Genomic DNA, 16,582 nt, shown 5'->3' with positions numbered 1-16,582 from the left:
TGATGACCGTGGCAACGGATGCTGGCAAAAGTGTCCATCCGTCAGCATTTGGCTCCAACGCCGACGAACTGCTCCATGACTCGGAAGCCACCGCCGAGAAAGCGCCTCCAACCGGGGCCAGGTTCGCATGTACATTCCATAAGCACTGAAGTACGGAGTAGCGCGGTGAGGGAGCTGGAGAGAGCTTGGACGTTCGGCAGTGGACTGATGGAGAGATGATACAGTAGATGATGCGGCGGCTCGACGGCGTTGTCTCAACATGTCGATTCGACGATTGACTCGACACTTTGTGATGCCGACAGGCGGCCAGCGGCGAAGCAGAGGTGCTTGCGCCTCGGCCCTCGTCCCGTCGCTTCAATACCTATCCCGGCCGTCATCAAGCTTTCGATTACGTACAAGAACAATTGCGCGCCTATGCTACATCTGTCGAAAGGTGCGTTCTCTGCTGGTTCTGGATTCCTTTCCGGGGTGCAGGAGAAGCTTCAGCTACTGCGTGCTAGGCATGGCTACCAACAGCGGCCTGCAGATCCCTGCGGCAGTTGCACACCTCTACCAAATGAACGCCGCGCCGGGTGGCTCTCGAGCTTCCAGGGCTGCCAATGCCATGCCTGCCCTGTCAAGCCTTATCCGGGCTTCGTCGTCACCAAACCTGTATCCTCGCCACGCCTCATTGGAGCCTTGCCGTCGGCCTGTCTCCCCAGTGGGGAAATCTCTCGATCACGCAATCGCCTAGCCCAGCGGCCAAGTCCGCCCACGGAACGCCCTCACGCAGCCATCGCCAGATTTTTCTTCGTTTTTGCTCTGGGAGGGGAGCATTTTGTATTAGATAAGGGCATGGGTTCTTTTGTTCTCGAAGGCGCTAATGGATGCAAGAATCTCGAACCTACTTCATCTGCAGAGTCGCCGCGTCGTGACATCCTCCTCTTTCCTGCTGTCTCTTTTTCTCCTACGCTCTCTCAGCCTTCTATCACGTTCCGCTTTATGGGGCACTGAGACCGAACGAGCGGTTGCTTTCACAGCAGTTGATTTTCGATACAGCCGATAGTGAAGCCACACCCGTTGCCAAGGCGCCGGCATTGCATCGCACTCGTTCTGGAAGCTCATCACGATACACGAGATATCACCAGTGCTAGAGAAGCGGAAAAGCCTTTCAGTTCTGACTGCATTCTTTATAATCAACAGCACAGGAAGGAAACAAAGCCTGTGCATCATTCACAATGGGCTATCGCCAGGATTACCTCGGCGATGAGCAGACGCCAGGTTATGGCAAGAAGGAACACAATGAGGTCGGGGCCGTACCAAACGATGAACTTGAAGGCTCGACACACATTCTCCAGGATCGTCTCCGCCGCTCTCTGTCTGCACGCCAGGTCCAGATGATTGCGATCGGAGGCACAATTGGCACAGGTCTCTTCCTTGGCACGGGCAAGTCTCTGGCTACCGGCGGCCCAGCATCGATTCTCATCTGTTACGCCATTGTCGGCTTCATCGTCTTCATCACGATGCTGAGTCTTGGCGAAATGGCCGCTTTTTTGCCAGTTGCTGGAAGCTTTTGCACATTTGCTGGGTATGCATTTCCTGCGTGGTTTTTGTCATGAGAATGCTCGAATATGCTGACATTGCAACCCTTAGTCGCTTCGTGGACGATGCCTTTGGCTTTGCGCTGACGTGGAATTACTGGTTCAACGATGCCGTATCGACAGCAGCCGACCTGGTGGCCTTGCAGCTGATACTGCAATACTGGACTGACCACTTCCCCGGGTGGGCGCTGAGTTTGATATTCTGGTTTATCTTGATGGTCGTCAACATTGCCACCGTGCGCGCATACGGCGAGGTAAGCAGGCCTGTTTCGCGTGTGCAAAATCAGCTTGACTGACAGAATCACGAAACAGCTTGAGTACTGGCTCAGCCTTCTCAAAGTCATCACTATTGTTGTAAGTAGCCTAATCGGTACTGCAAAGCAGACCTGCATCCAGCAAGCTGACCCATGTCTAGGTTTTCATTGTTATGGGCATTGTCGTCAACTGTGGCGGCAACTCTGAGGGTCGCTACATTGGTGGCGAGTACTGGCATATTCCCGGGGCCCCGTTCGTCGGCGGCATCGGCGGGTTTGCGTCCGTCTTCGTCACTGCTTCTTTTGCGTGTAAGTGCCTGGGCAGCCGTAGCCTTGATATCTTGTGGTGCTTCTGGCTGACAAACATCTGTAGACGGTGGTACCGAGTCAATTGCCATCACGGCCGGCGAGACCAAGAACCCTACTGTCACCATGCCCAAGGTTGTGAAGAATGTCTTTTGGCGAATCCTCCTCTTTTAGTATGTCCCCCTCAACCCTCTGTCAATGGTTCCATGGCGGCTAACAGGTCCAAGTGTCCTCGCCGTTCTCCTCATCGGGCTGAACGTCCCCTACAACTATCCCGACCTCGATTCTAAGGACACTCGCACCTCGCCGTTCACCATCGTCTTCCAGATGACCGGCGCCAAGGCCGCGGGCAGCGTTGTCAACGCCGTCATTCTGACTAGTGTCCTGTCTGCCGGCAACCACGCGCTGTTCGCCGGAACAAGGCTGCTGTACACCTTGGCCATGGAGGGCCACGCGCCCCGAGTCTTTGGCACCCTCAACCGAAACCAGGTGCCTTGGGTGGCTGTTCTGACTACCGGTTTCGTTGCCGGACTCTGCTTCGGCTCCAGCTTCATCGGCGCCGGTCAGCTCTGGTCATGGCTGCAAAAGTACGTAACGCCGCCCCCGAGTTCATCCAGTATGATATCGCTAACGAGATCCTGTGTAGCATTGTCGGTGTTAGTAACCAGCTGAGCTGGATCGCCATTGGCATCACCTCGCTCCGCTTCCGCGCCGCCATCGCCCGCCAAGGCAAGACGCATCTGCTCCCCTTTAAGAACTGGACGTACCCGTACGGCCCCTGGTTTGCCGTCATCCTCAACTCGTTCCTGGTCCTGGTGCAGGGCTGGAGCTGCTTCAGCCCATCGTTTGACGGCGTCAGCTTCGTCAGCTTCTACATTGAACTGCCCATTATGCTGGTCATGTACCTGGGCTGGAAATTCTTCAAGCGGACCAAGTTTGTGCGCCTGGACGAAATGGACCTCGAGACAGACGTACACACGGCCGAAGAGCAGGTAGAGGAAGAGAAGGGTTGGAAAGGAAAGGCCAAGACGATTATTGGATGGTTATTCTAAAGCGCAGGCGTCGACGTTGTGTTTCAGGCGTTTCATTGTATCTTTTTTTCTGCGTTTCTCTCACGACACGATGACGATGTTTCCTTCGGGTTGGCAGCCAGCAGGATTTGTACAAAGCCATTGACTGTGTATTATAGGTAGTCGGATATGCTTACATGGTATACCTACATAACAAGGGATGACCGATGCCTCTTATGTGACGATTATGGGAACCCTTGTGCTTATGAGTTCACGTTAGCAACGGTCCAGTTGTTTTGTCAGAGGTGACAAAGGGCTACTAAACCGGCAGAGCGGCCAATTGATGGCAGGCCTGGCGCTGATTAGCGCCACATGTCATGATTATGTGCAGCGACGATTCCTCATTTTTAAGCAGCAGGGCGAGGCTATACCCAAAGCACGTGGACGGACAAAGTCAAAATAGCCTACCAGCAGTGCCGTCGGGCGCACAATCTCCATCCAGCATCCTTGTCCGCAGCTGCAGAGTCCCGCGGTTTGCACGTATTTTGAGGGTCTCTTGGTGGAGCGCTCGGAGCACTCGCCTTCGGTCTGCTTCTAACAAGCTGTTGATGCGGGACTCAGTTCGTCCGGAAGCTGGGGTAAGGAATTGACAAAGCCAGTCATCTGGAGTAAATTGCTGGTGGTTTAGCTCTCGAGAGGTAGGCTATATACGAGGTGCTCTCCCACGGACAAGAAGTAGCCTATTCTACTTCCAGCCTCTCCAGCCGACGCGGTAGACCGACGAGAGCATCCTCTCTCTTTTTGAGCTTAAAAGATCGAGGAGCCCAATCCGTACATTGATTATTGTCTGGCGATGGAGTCGCTACAGGAAAGGAAGCCACAGGCAGCGGGCGACGACTCGACGGCAACCCGGGTCCCCACGGCGGTCGACTTGCCTCCCTCATCCTCCGACACTGCGGCATCCGGGCGACGGACGACAACGACCAAGATGGATCTGGCGACCTTTGACGGATCCTTTGCGCCGGCGGTGCGGCCGCGAGGCGTGAGGCTGACGCCGTGGTATCGTAGCCGAGACTATTTTGTCGGGCAGTGGCTGGACGTGTCTGTGTGGAAGTCAGCAGTGGGTTTATCCTGAACTTTTTGTCATCTGTTTTCAGCTGGTTCAAGTTTCAAACATCGATCGTTCAGCCGGTGGTTGCTCTGCTTCTTGATTCGATAGAAGTTGTGGTGCTTGGAGAGCAAGAAAGGCTGACAACTCTTGGTGATGCCTAGGTTGTCGAAATGATCGCAACTTCATGCCTCGTCTTCATCTCCGGCCAAATTACCGCTACCATAGAGGGCTACGGGACACCGCAGGTCGGCGGCTACATTGGCATTTCCAACATCATCTTGTTGTCGACCTTCATCTACGCCACGGCGCCTGCTTCCGGTGGCCACCTGAATCCGCTAATCACCTTTTCGGCGATTCTCACGGGTCTCTGTTCCGTGCCTAGAGGTATGTATGTCTTGTCTTGGATTGCTCCTGTTTGTTGAGTCACCACGGTTGAATCATTGAGTGGCCCGATTACTTACTCTGACTGGCTATCTACGCCACGTCAGTTGTACATGCATGTGTTCTTCTGACTTCTTCTGCCTTTGCCTTCATTCAGCGCGCCCTTCTGCCTTTGACAAGTCTACTGACTATCTGCTCGTGTTAGGCATTCTCTACCTCTCTGGGCAAACTCTTGGAGGCGCCCTTGCCGGCGGACTTCTCTTGGGCGTCTGGGGCCGTGAACGAGCAACTAGGTAAGTGCCACTGTTACCATCTCCAGCATCTAGTAATACTGCCATCCTATCTTGCGAAACCACGTAATAACTGTGCATCTTACGACGATCAGCCTGCAAGGTGGCGGCTGCTGGTACGACCCATCGCAGGCATCTCCCGGTCAAGTCTACCTCAACGAAGCCTTCTCCTCATTCGTCCTCCTCTTCCTCTCATTCGGCGTCGGACTCGATCCCCGGCAGGCCGCCCTCTTTGGCCCCCGGATGGGCCCTCTTCTGGTTGGCGCGTCCTTGGGCTTGGTGACGTTCTCGTCGAGTGGTATCATCCCCGGCTATGCTGGAGCGCAGATGAACCCCTCGAGGTGCCTGGCTTATGGCATCGCAAGACGGAACATGACATGTGAGTTCCTCTTTTTGAAAAGCTCTTCGTCTAGTGTTAGGTATTGCCTGTGAAGGGCGAATAAATGACCCTTGCGGATCTTTGCAGCCACAGTGAGCTAACTAGCCGATGCATTTGTTTGCTATCCTTTAGACCAATGGGTATGGTGGTTTGGACCGGCGGTGGGGGCTCTCATGATGGCGGTCTTTTACAATCTGATCCCGCCGCATCACACGGAACTGACGAAGCAAAAGAGCAAAGAGACTGAGCCAGACACGATGGCTGGGCACACTGACATACCCGTGGTGTGAAATGAGGGAGCGGAAACCGGAAGGCCGAGAATCAGGAGGGAGAGACATTGAATCCAATAAACCGGATCCCGGGTTGCGTCAAATGTGAGGGCGAGAAAAAAAAAGCAAAGAATGTGACCTAATATCCCGAGGGAATCAAGAAATGACGCGGCCGATCGAGATGCGCTGCTCAGCTCACCGGTCATTCGATGCCCTGTTCGTGGTTTGGGGGCCGCATCAACCGAACGGGATCTAGGCGGCTGATGGGGTGATCATTCGAACAGGGGCGAATCAGGATCACTCAAACTCCCAGATCGCGGGACATTCGAGCTATTGGGTGAGTTTTAAAGTTGTACGATCATCGATATACAAGGTTTTAATGGCGTTATCGGGGAGTTGCCAGAACAACAAAGAGCGCCAGAGGTCCCAGAAGCATGCATCATGACGTCCATCCATCCTTTCCATTCTCCGCAAGCTCGCCATCCTGTCACCGGTGGCTTCAACCAGCTACGCCTCATCCAGCACGTCAGCCAGCAAGCTGTGAGGATTACGAGACCGAATGAATGGATACTGCCTGTCTGTCCTCCTTGGAAGATGTTTGTTGCGAAAGGACGACGCAGTGTAAACTTTCGAACGCAAACGACCAAATTCGAGCCTCTCAGTGATGCTGCAGCTGAACTGGATGCTCCGCAGCGCCAGCGACACCCCAGTCAACCTCGGAAGCACTTGAGACAAAGAGGCACTTTGTGGAGATTACATCAAAACAGAAGTCCGGAGGGGAGATGGGACAAGCCGATCTGCTCTTTGCCTACAGATCGGACGTCAATCTCGGGATTTTAAAATGAACTTGATCAGGGCCGAGATCGTACAAGGTCTCCGGTGGGTGGCAGCCGATCACGAAGTCATACAGGTCAACACGCCACGATCTCCCGTCGCATCGAGGCTGAGCGAAAGGGGAGGGGCTGACTGGCTGCAGCTCTGCTCCACGCTTTTGTGCTCCCCTGGATGTGACCCAGGCCCGCCACAAAGAGGAGATCAGGGAAAAGCAGGTTCAGCTGCCGGTGCCTTGGCCAGATCCTCTTCTAGCCGCCGGCATGGGTCCCGTGTAGCGTGGGCGTCGAGACATTCTGAACACAAACATCCAGGATAGGAAATGGCACGACCGCGCCCTGGCCTACCCAGACGAAAAGAGAATCACGGTTTTCGTGCATTTAAGTACGACGAGTAAGCCGCCATGGTGTGTGTGCGACGCTCCGTTCTGTTCTTTACCTCGTGAGTTTATAGTTTATTCTCTCCGGAGGCGTTGATGTGCATCTTTGTGTTGCCTGACAAGATAGTTCGCCGGTCTGTTGTTCAACTATAAGTATGAATGTTCAATCCAACCCCTTCTTCTGGATATCTTGTCCTGTTCAACAGCGAAGTCTTCACAGTCACTACAGGGACTCGCTTTTCCATCCCAATCGCTGACACTTTACCCTTCAACGGCATCCCTTCGTTTGCTAACCAACTTGTCACAATGAAGCTCCTCGCAGTCACGGCTTTCCTCGTTGCCGGCTCTCTTGCCGTGCCCGCCGGCTACTACCCACCTCCGCCTCCGACGTACGGGGACGATCCCTCGGGCGAAGTAGGATACCCTCCCGAGTACCCTCCTGACTACGCTCCTCAATACCCCGAATACCCTCCCGGCCACGGAGGCGACGACGGCCCAGACGACGGAGACGAGTACACCTACGCGCCTACTACTTCTACCTCTCCTTCTATCCCTGGTCCAACCGACGGCCCTGACGACGGGGACGATTACAGCTCCACGGCTCCTGCTCATACTACCCCTGCTCATACCACTCCTCCTCATACCACTCCTTCTCCCACTACCACAACCGACGGCTCAGACGGAGACGATCATAGCTCCGCGCCTACTACCACTGCTACCACTACTACTACTACTACTACTTCTTCTCATTCCCCTCTCCCAACTGACGGCGACGGTGACGATGTTCCTGGAACCCCTGAGCAACCTCCCACCGACGGGGATAGCGATACTCCTGACGACGGGGATAGCGGCGACGATTCTGACGGCGGTGGCGATGATGGTGACGGAGAAGACGGTCCTGCCAACCTGTGTCCTGGTTTTCTTTATGGTAGCCCTCAGTGCTGTGATACAAGCGTGCTCGGAGTACTTGACCTGAGCTGCGATCCACGTATGTCCCCCATATCCCCTCTGGCGAAGTGCCTTCACTGATCTGTTCTGGTCTGTAATAGCTAGCAGGACCCCTGCCGACTTTGAAGAATTCAATGCCATTTGCCAGGAGAACGGCAGGCAGGCACAGTGCTGCGTTATCCCTCTCGTAAGTTTAATCCTTTGTTGATATCTCAACAATAGAAATGGAAGCTGATTCATGATTGCAATAGGCTGGCCAGGCCCTTCTCTGCCAGAACGTCCCCGCTCAGTAAGTTACTCGCATGGGGTTCTCAATGCTGGAGAGTTTTTCTTGTTTGGAAACTCAACTCAAGGTGGTCAACGCGGGCAAATGATGGGATAGCAGAAGGATATCAAGCTGAGTCACGGGTCGTTTGTGACGAGCTTCTGCGGCATACTTACTCTTCGAGGCTGGGGTCTATGGAGTGTGGCTTTGAGTCTCGCTGTTTGGATTCCGGTCATATTTACTTAATTTTATACTTGGCCATAATGGATACTTTGTATGCATACCTATGACTTCTGCTGAATCATGTCTGTAAGCTGCTCCATGTCTAGCGCAATCGAAAGATTTCTTTTCAATAAAGGGCTGATGTTGAGTATTGCTCTTTGTGTCTTTCATTGGACTCTGAGTCTTGTGCTTGATTGGTGTTGCGGGTAACTGCAAGATTGAACGGCGCTGCTGTTCGCAATCGGAGAAAATTCGTCTCCTGGCCATCTGTTATGGGCTGGCACAACAGCTGCGACCAGTGCTCAACAATTACCCCTTGAATCAGTTTGCCTACCGCTGCCCTCAGACCTGATTCTTCTCTTTCTTCTCTTCTGCGCCATAATCTGAGTTGTGGTAGTGGTCTGCTCTCTTCAGACGACAGGCTTCTCTACGACAAGAGCCAAAATCCTCTTCTGTTCTTCCCTATTCGAGGCTCCGGCGGTGAATTCCTTCCTTTGTTGGGCAGCGACTCAGACGGCGGATCCGATCCGATCCTCGAATCCGTCCCTATCGAAGGCCATACAACGAAGCAAACATCTTCCCCGCCCAGGCGTTACCTCGGCATCGATGTTCCGCGGTACTGGCATGCAGAAAAAGGCAAATCGGATGAGAGGATACCCAAGTATGCCTCTCCGAGCGGTCGAACGTGGTGCCTGGAACCTGTAGGATCCAGAAGTGCCACGAACAAGGGGATGATCGGTGATCAGTTGCTAGCAGTCTGTTCCTCCGGCACAGGCATGACTATTGGGCTCTACGAAGGCTCAGTGTCGTGCCAATTGCAATGGGAAGAGCAACGGTAATTCTCTGTGGTGAACTTACTTGGGAGAAGAAGCTGGCGACTCTAAGTTGTGTTCAGTATCCTCCTAGAGGTTAGCACCTCGAGGCTTTTGTTTAGGGAGGTGATCTCCAGCTATGCCGGCCGTATCGTAGGTTCTGATGGCTATCCAGGCCCGTAGCCATACGGGGTAGGGCTGCATGGCATTTGAATTGGGTTTAATAGGCTCTTTGCTTGTGCAATAATCCTGTCAGGGTGGAAGCGCGTGCGAAGTTCTCGGCCTCTCCCGATCCGGGACCAGTAACAAGGGAATTGGCAGTATATCATGAAGAAGTACTTGAGCCAATAATGCTGGGAATGGGAGATAGAAGCTATCAAGTTCGAATAGAACTGTTGCCCGCAATGGATACCTTCCAAAAGCCTTCATTCCATGCTAACCCTATTGGCGTCTCGGGTACAGGTCATCCGTACCAAAGGCAATCAAACGAGGCATAAAGCAGTGATCAATAACCACAGGCTTGCAAAGAGCTCTCTCGATTGCTCGGTGTTGTCTGATACGTAGATGGCTCCTGTCGGTACTCCTTCTTTGTTCAGCGGGCTGCGTTCAGCGCTGCAAAAGAGTAGGAACTCGATCAGTACTCGTTCAATGGCCATCGCAACATAAAGTAAGCTCTGTATGTCTCTCTGTTATCCACAGAAAAAGCTTCGCACGAAGTATGGTCTGGATTTACGCAGATTTTGCTATGGAAGAGGCTGAACTGCCAAGGCGGCAGAACCACTGATGGCAGCTGGCAATGGCGTCTCTGGCCGAACTCATCTAAATATTCAGAATCTACACAGTTTACAACATCGGGCGCGCAATACTGTAATCTCCTCGTAAAGCACACGATAGCTTCAACGCTCACGAAAGCCTCAACCACCACAATCGCCTCACCTCCACCCATACGCTCACCACCATAGGGGGGCATCGGCCAGCCCCCACAACACCAAGCAGACACCTTCCTCAAGCTTCAGCAAGTGAGGGGCAACGGAGCTGTCACTCCGTCAGGCTTTGCGATGTCGTGATGCATCTTGATGAGCAATCGACAGAAGGTGACGACGGATCGAATCAAGATCGTCATGAACATGCTCACCTTCCTCCTCCTGGAGACTCAATCGCGTCATCTTGGACCATTCCCAACCAATCTCGAGCACCGCAATGCGAACAAGGACCACCCAGGCGCGCAACTTCCTTCGGAACGCGTCCGTGGGTGAGGAGAGAGCTCGCTTCTTGGAACTACGCCTGCTATCCCTGGCCTGTCATTGGCCCAGCACAGGGACACCGACACCCGCCTGGCCCTGACGAGCACCGTCACGTCAGAGAGATTCTCGGAAGGTTGGTCTCCGAGTCTGGAGATCAGGAAGGAGCCCAGAGTCCGCTCGAGTATAAGTACCCCCCTTATCCCCCCGTTCCGTTTCCTCTTCTTCTTCTCTCTTCATCAGCTCTTCTTGGTTTATGGTCTTGGATACCATACCACATCTACATTCATTTGCTGCGGCGGCCCTCGTTTGACCCTCAATCCCACTCGGTGAGTGCATTGCTGTCCTCTCTTCTCCAACTTACCCTTTGCCCCTTTCCATCTTCCCTGTCGACAACGACTTCATCGACATGACTTCGACTTCGGCTTCAACTTCGATATCGACACTGTATCCATTGCTTTCGACTTGAACCTCAGCGACTCATCCACCTCATCCACCTCGTTCACCCGATCTCCACGACCGAACGATCCACGACCGAACCACGACCGAACCAAGACCGAATGCTCCTCCACGACCGAATACTTCACGGCCGAAACACATATATTCCAAGTCCACATATCCCCACACCCCTTTCGTCTTGTTCTCAGTAACATGGTCATCTTCGTCCTCTTCGACCCCATCATCCACATCCATTTTTTCCATCAGTTGATTTATGGCCGAGCATCCCTTGATGCTAACGTTCCTTCAGGAGCGAGGGTCACGTCACCCTACACGTTGCCATGGGTCGCCGCGGCAGGCTTCATTGTAAGTCAATCTGCCTTTTGAGGTGCTCAACTAACGATTCCTTCCAGCACAACTATCGGTGCTTCCCCAGGTCTATTGAGGCCTCAGTTCCCGGAGGTCCCAATCGGTGGTGTAAGTCCTTTGACCTTATTCGCTGTTTGCATTTCCTATGCTCAAGCTGACTTAGAATTTCCAAAACTTCGCAATATAGCTTTATGACGTCCCCTCGATCCCTGTTCTTGTCGTCCCCGACCTCCCTGGCAGAACACCTCCTCCGTCGTTCGTCGTGGCCCCAAATAGCTGTTGCCATACCTCTCTTGCGCCGTCTCCGACCTCCTCATTTGCTCGACCGAATTCTTGCGCCATCTATGGCCCCATCGACCGAGATCCGTCAGCATCGTGAGCTGCTTCCGCACTTCGTGGCGTCCATCGGCCGATTTCTATATCCATATCCACCCCTTTCCCACAAGACAGGACCTGAAGAGCCATTCGGGCTGTGTCCCCAGCGGCATGTACGACTTGCCAACCTCCCATTCTCGGGCTCCCAACGCGAATCGACGTCCCACATGACACCACGACCGCTCCGTTTACATCTTAGTCGTCTCCGGCTTCTTCAGATTTGCCTCCATCGTCTTGTCGTAGTCTTCGCTTTTCATTGCTCAACTGTGGATGGAATCAGGAGATGAAGCCGTCTGCTGGAGCCGCACACCAGGGAGTCTCGTCGATGGTCACACGACCTCAGCCCTTTGGATACAATCTTTGGATATGGGGCGCCGAGAAAACGTATAGAGGCTGTCTGATGTAGGGTTGGATGTTGGGCGTTTGGAGTTGGAGGCGTTGGAGTTGGAGGCGTTGGAGTTGGAGGCGTTTGGGTTGGATGTCTTTTTTTGGATATCGGTTTTGGATATTGGTCGTTCGGAGTTGGGAAGCGTTGGCGTTGGGGGCGTTTGGCGTTGGGGGGTTCAGGATTGGACGGTTTTGGGTTTTGGGGGTTCGGCGTTGGGGTGTTTGTTTTCTTTCTTGGAAAGGGGCTTCGCATTCAGGGACTGGGCTTCTTTCCATGGATATGAAATATCTTTAAACTCGAGAGCCATAGAGTAGCTGCATCAATAGACGTTACTGGTTGGATAAATCACATTTTCGTTCTGCCAACTGTGTGTCTTCATTGCTGCCGAGCTGCCGTACGCTGAGCGTACCATGTCACCCGCTGGCTCTGACATCTATTCGGCTGTAGCAAGCTGCAACGCTGCCCACAAAGTTCACTGTGACACGTTCCACCGGGCTTCTGTGGGGAGGGCATGACGATGGGTAATGCTCTATGGTACATTCTACTGACACGAAAGTATTTGGGGTTCAGAGTCGAGATGCGATCTGTAGGGTTCTCCTGAGGGCCGCCGTAAGTAGTTCATTGTGCATCAAAGTCGGGGAGACCTGCTTGTCGTCTTGGGCTGGTGTTCTGTCAGGCTTAGCATCGTCCTTGGGAAAGTCTTTCTTTGCTCGCTAGGAGGTAAGTCCAAGCGTGGCAGATTTATGACGTTCTTCAACGGGGCGACAGGTGTGCACAAGATCCAGAGTAGACTCGGCTGGAGCCAGAAGTGGGCAGAGTAGCGTCGTACGCTGTGGTGCGGATGTCGACGGTTAGGAGTTGCTCTAGCGAATAGAAGCTGTACGTCTTCTTGCAGATCGAGTCAGTCCGATGCCAATACTAGGATCTTTTGGTTGAAGCCTGTGCCATGGCGACGTATCACTTGGTCTCTGGCTGCCATCTTGTGTGTCATACAAGCAAGACATTGTAGCCTGACGCTTGAAGCTGCCTGGGCAAGTGCTCAACCGAGGCACCAGTCGAATGAGGACAGCAATAGCAGCAACGAGAGTTCGATTCTTGGGCCACGGAATGGCATTACCACCGTGCTTGACTTATTGAGCACTCAGAGGGACGTAAAACATTCCGGCCTTGACACTTCCGAGGGCCCAGCCAGGCAAAAGCTGGCAACACTGCCACTGAACATAATCACAACAGACACGGAAGCATTGTTAAACTGCTAGATAGACTCCCTTGCTTTGAACTCTGTCTCAGATTGAAGACAGAAAGAAGCAGAAATCTAGAATATACCGCCTTATACCTAAATTTCCTTTGTAATGTTATAATTGTTATTCTTTATAGTTTAACAACGTTATATATCTTTAACATAAAACATTACTATTATTTCTAGAAGAATATTTCTAGTAATACTATTGTATATAATTATTATAGATACCATTACTATTATCTTTAAAATGTATACATAATTATAATATATTTATTAAATTTTTATATCTAGTAGTTAGTGGTAGAGATCTCAGGAGAGAGCTAGGCTGCTACTAAATAACAAGACCTGGCTGGCTCTTTCGAAGCAGAGGGCCCAGTATTTCTGCTGGCCGCCCTCCCCCTCCTGTCGGTTTTCTCTCTCTTCATTCTCTCTCATGCTATAACTTCATCTCCTCATCTCTCCAACTCTCCATTCCTCCAATTGGTCTTCTTCTCTTCGTCCTTTATTTGCTCTCCGTCCTCGGTCACTCAAGCAAAAAAGCACTTCCCTGATCCCGGTTTTCTCCAGCTCGCACAGTTAATGTTTCTCCTCACTTTGTTCTCGTTTCTCCTCGAAGTTCTCTAACTTGGTGCTTCCAGTCTCTCGCTTCTCTCGGACTCATTCTCCACCGGATTTGTTGTTTCCTCGGTTGTCCAGCACACCTGGGGCGTTTTGAACACAAATGCTTCGCAACCTTTTCCAAAGTGCCACTGAACCTCCTCCTTCGATGTATGCTTGCCCTAAAATGCAATTGCTAGACTACCTTCACGCATCCTCGATGCTCGCACCCGTCATTCCCATCACAGTATTGTGTAGGGATTACTCTGCTAACTAGAAAGACAATAGGTGAAGCAGACCAGGCATCTTAGCTGCAAAACAGCAGTTGTTGCTGCTCCAGTCGCTGATACAGCATTCAAACTGCCACGACTCCTCTCTCCTGGCACCCTACCGCAAACTGCAACATCAGTTTAGAGAGCCGTCCCCGAGTAGATCTAACTGCCACCATCAAAGACCTGTATTCCAACAGCGGGAGATAAGTCAATGCCAACTCTGATCGCTGCGGCACGACAATCAGGACAGAGCCATGCTACAAGAGGGTGGCCTGTCGGGGGAGTCGCCCCAAACTGAAGTTCCCTTTGATACGCCTGAGGCAAAGATGACCGGCAGTGCTATGCTACCCAGAAGATGGACTGTCGAAGAGTCGGAGCAACTCGTCGGCAATGGTCAGGCAGCGCCTGCATAAGAGCCGCGACGCGCTGCTGATGGCCCATGCTACAAGAGGGTGGGCCGCCGGCGACTTGACAAGACGAAGTGGTGGTGTTAAGCGCATCTTCGCCACCATCTACGAGGAGATGCGGAAAAGGTCCTGAGAATTGCACAACCCGACGGCCCATGCTACAAGAGGATGGGCCGTCGGGAAGGACGTGAGTACGTTTCCATTTATGCCCCCCTTCCCATCTTGTCCTTTGTGTCGCTCTCCAGCCTCATTGTCCCTCGAAAGGCACTGACCAGACTCTCCTATATGCAGGCTTCGACAACCTTTGACACCGCGGCAGAGCGCTTTACGGCTTTGGCCAGGATACCTGGACTGAGCAGATCTCACCGTCGCCAAGAAGCCAGAAAGAACCCTTTCAGGGCCAACAAGATGCACTGGATATCTCGGTTTGGGTATGCGCAGAGTCGTGAAAACTACAATAGTGAGTGTTTCGGGTTGCGTGTATCAACGTCCAATACCACAATGCGGAAACAGTGCCTCTGGAAAGCGTACATTTACTTTCTTGCTCATCCTTCCAATGCTCTGAGTTTGCGAGTTCTGGCAGCGCCATGCTACAAAAGGGTGGCCTGTAAAGAAAGTTACGGCGAGCGGCAGCGCACCTAGGCAAGGGCCACAATTGGCTATGGACATCAATGTGTGAAAGTGGGAGGATGCGATCCTAGTCAGACACGGGGAGCGTCGGCTTCTGGCGATACTGAGGCATGGTCGGCTCAACCGTACTCGGACCTCATTTGACTTGCGTGTGAACGAAGATGGAACGGCGCAATGGAACCTGGGCAGTCATAGGATTTGCTGTTACCGAAGCCCGTCATGGCTCCGGTCGTTGGGAAGCCAGAGATTCCAGTACATATATTATAGTCGAAGTAGAAGATATAAGCATTGAATTATATCTTTTGCATCCTTAAGTTGACAAATTCCCTAATTTACGATCCGGCTACTGGGTGGAGGTGTGTGCCGTGGCGTGAGAGCAGGTACAGACAGTGCATCAATTTCGCCTCCAGATCGGGGACGGGTGTTTCTCCCCAGGACACCGTTCTGCCAGCAGGTTGATGAGCACAGCCGACGCCTTTGCTATCCGCAACTACCTAGCTAACGATCCTTTAGACAAAACCCCCCTCAAAGAACCTGACTCCTATCATCTCTTCCTTCAAACGAAGATGTTTGTCGACAGAAAGAAAAGCTGCTCAGCTCTTTGCTGTGCCCTACCTATGGCCCTCTCACGGGAATGAAGCTCGATACAAACTTCAGTGACTCCAGGCAGACGTATCACTGTGTGTCAGCATGTGCTGAACGAGGATATGGAATACGAGTCGACAGCATCTCGAGTCACCCAGACTCCCATTTGAGGCCTCCAATTTCGCGCTTCAGCTGCCCAAAAGACAACCAGAGATCGCCGTCCATACAAGATTCAAGTCGTCTCTTCCCCCAGGTGTCCCTGTGTGGCAGGACGATGCGTATGAAACGATCAGCACGTCTCCGAACCCATCAGAATAACCAGCCGCCGCCAGTGAACGGGAACCGAGGCGCTCCGTAAGACTGTCTCTTCTTCGATATCTGGGTAGTTGAGAACTTGCTGCCGACACTTGGGCTTTGGCACGGTTAACCCTTTGGTTCCCCTGGTATGTTTCTCTTGCATTTTCACTTCAGCCCCGAAACCAATTGCCCCGAAACCAATTGCATTCACATCAATATCGATTCCGGCGACTCAATCGTGCCCCCAGAATCTGTTGACTTTATGAATCATGTTTTGCACGGCAATATCACGGACCAGGCAGAGTGGCTGAGTGGTCTAAAGCGTTAGACTTGAATTATCTACATGATTCTCGCTATCTAATACCTTCGGGTGCGCAGGTTCGAACCCTGCCTCTGTCGCGTTCTTTTTTCTTTTTTCTTCCCCCGTCGATGATCCTGTTTTTCCTTTCTGCTTGGAGTCGATGATGAGGACCAGCTAGAGTTACTTACCTTGGGCCGTCTTGCACTTCCTCATACCTACTCCCCATTCTTGTTATAGAGGCAGACCAAGGATCTCGTGTGAAAGAGGTAATTTTTGCCCAATCGAGCAACATCCATACAGGCAGCCTTAGGCAGAAGCCGCTAAACCGGCCACCATCACCACCAAACTTCCGGGTACCCTTGCAGTCAACCAAAAACAAGAGGTCAAGACAAGATACATCCT

The 16,582-nt window shown here is 52.5% G+C and overlaps 4 protein-coding genes and 1 non-coding gene across 5 annotated transcripts; all 5 read left to right on the top strand.

Annotated features, from left to right (window-relative positions):
• Positions 1 to 2: 2 nt before the first annotated feature.
• On the top strand, positions 3 to 733 carry BBK36DRAFT_1136869 (hypothetical protein; the record flags this gene model as incomplete). Its single annotated transcript, XM_024893110.1, has 3 exons — positions 3 to 121; positions 303 to 433; positions 501 to 733. 3 exons carry the CDS (start codon positions 3 to 5, stop codon positions 731 to 733), a joined length of 483 nt encoding a protein of 160 aa, XP_024753515.1.
• A 484-nt stretch (positions 734 to 1,217) lies between these two features.
• Positions 1,218 to 3,192, top strand: BBK36DRAFT_1109359 (amino acid transporter; the record flags this gene model as incomplete). The annotated part of the gene is made up of 7 exons (XM_024889464.1): positions 1,218 to 1,567; positions 1,633 to 1,834; positions 1,893 to 1,934; positions 1,996 to 2,143; positions 2,208 to 2,313; positions 2,368 to 2,727; positions 2,787 to 3,192. 7 exons carry the CDS (start codon positions 1,218 to 1,220, stop codon positions 3,190 to 3,192), a joined length of 1,614 nt encoding a protein of 537 aa, XP_024753514.1.
• Positions 3,193 to 4,138: 946 nt separating this feature from the next.
• On the top strand, positions 4,139 to 5,601 carry BBK36DRAFT_1108082 (aquaporin-like protein; the record flags this gene model as incomplete). Its single annotated transcript, XM_024889330.1, has 5 exons — positions 4,139 to 4,270; positions 4,423 to 4,645; positions 4,848 to 4,935; positions 5,028 to 5,311; positions 5,444 to 5,601. 5 exons carry the CDS (start codon positions 4,139 to 4,141, stop codon positions 5,599 to 5,601), a joined length of 885 nt encoding a protein of 294 aa, XP_024753513.1.
• A 2,083-nt stretch (positions 5,602 to 7,684) lies between these two features.
• BBK36DRAFT_1107818 (hydrophobin Hfbi with detergent) lies at positions 7,685 to 8,031 on the top strand (the record flags this gene model as incomplete). Its single annotated transcript, XM_024889299.1, has 3 exons — positions 7,685 to 7,778; positions 7,840 to 7,925; positions 7,990 to 8,031. Coding segments are annotated over 3 exons (222 nt in total), but the record flags the coding sequence as incomplete, so codon positions are not given.
• Positions 8,032 to 16,176: 8,145 nt separating this feature from the next.
• On the top strand, positions 16,177 to 16,278 carry BBK36DRAFT_t23. The gene has a single exon. It is a non-coding gene; the product is annotated as a tRNA-Ser (tRNA).
• Positions 16,279 to 16,582: the final 304 nt, after the last annotated feature.

The sequence above is a fragment of the Trichoderma citrinoviride genome (genome assembly GCF_003025115.1).
Source record: "Trichoderma citrinoviride strain TUCIM 6016 unplaced genomic scaffold BBK36scaffold_1, whole genome shotgun sequence".
NCBI lineage: Eukaryota > Fungi > Ascomycota > Sordariomycetes > Hypocreales > Hypocreaceae > Trichoderma > Trichoderma citrinoviride.
This window is presented reverse-complemented; position numbering and strand designations above follow the sequence as displayed.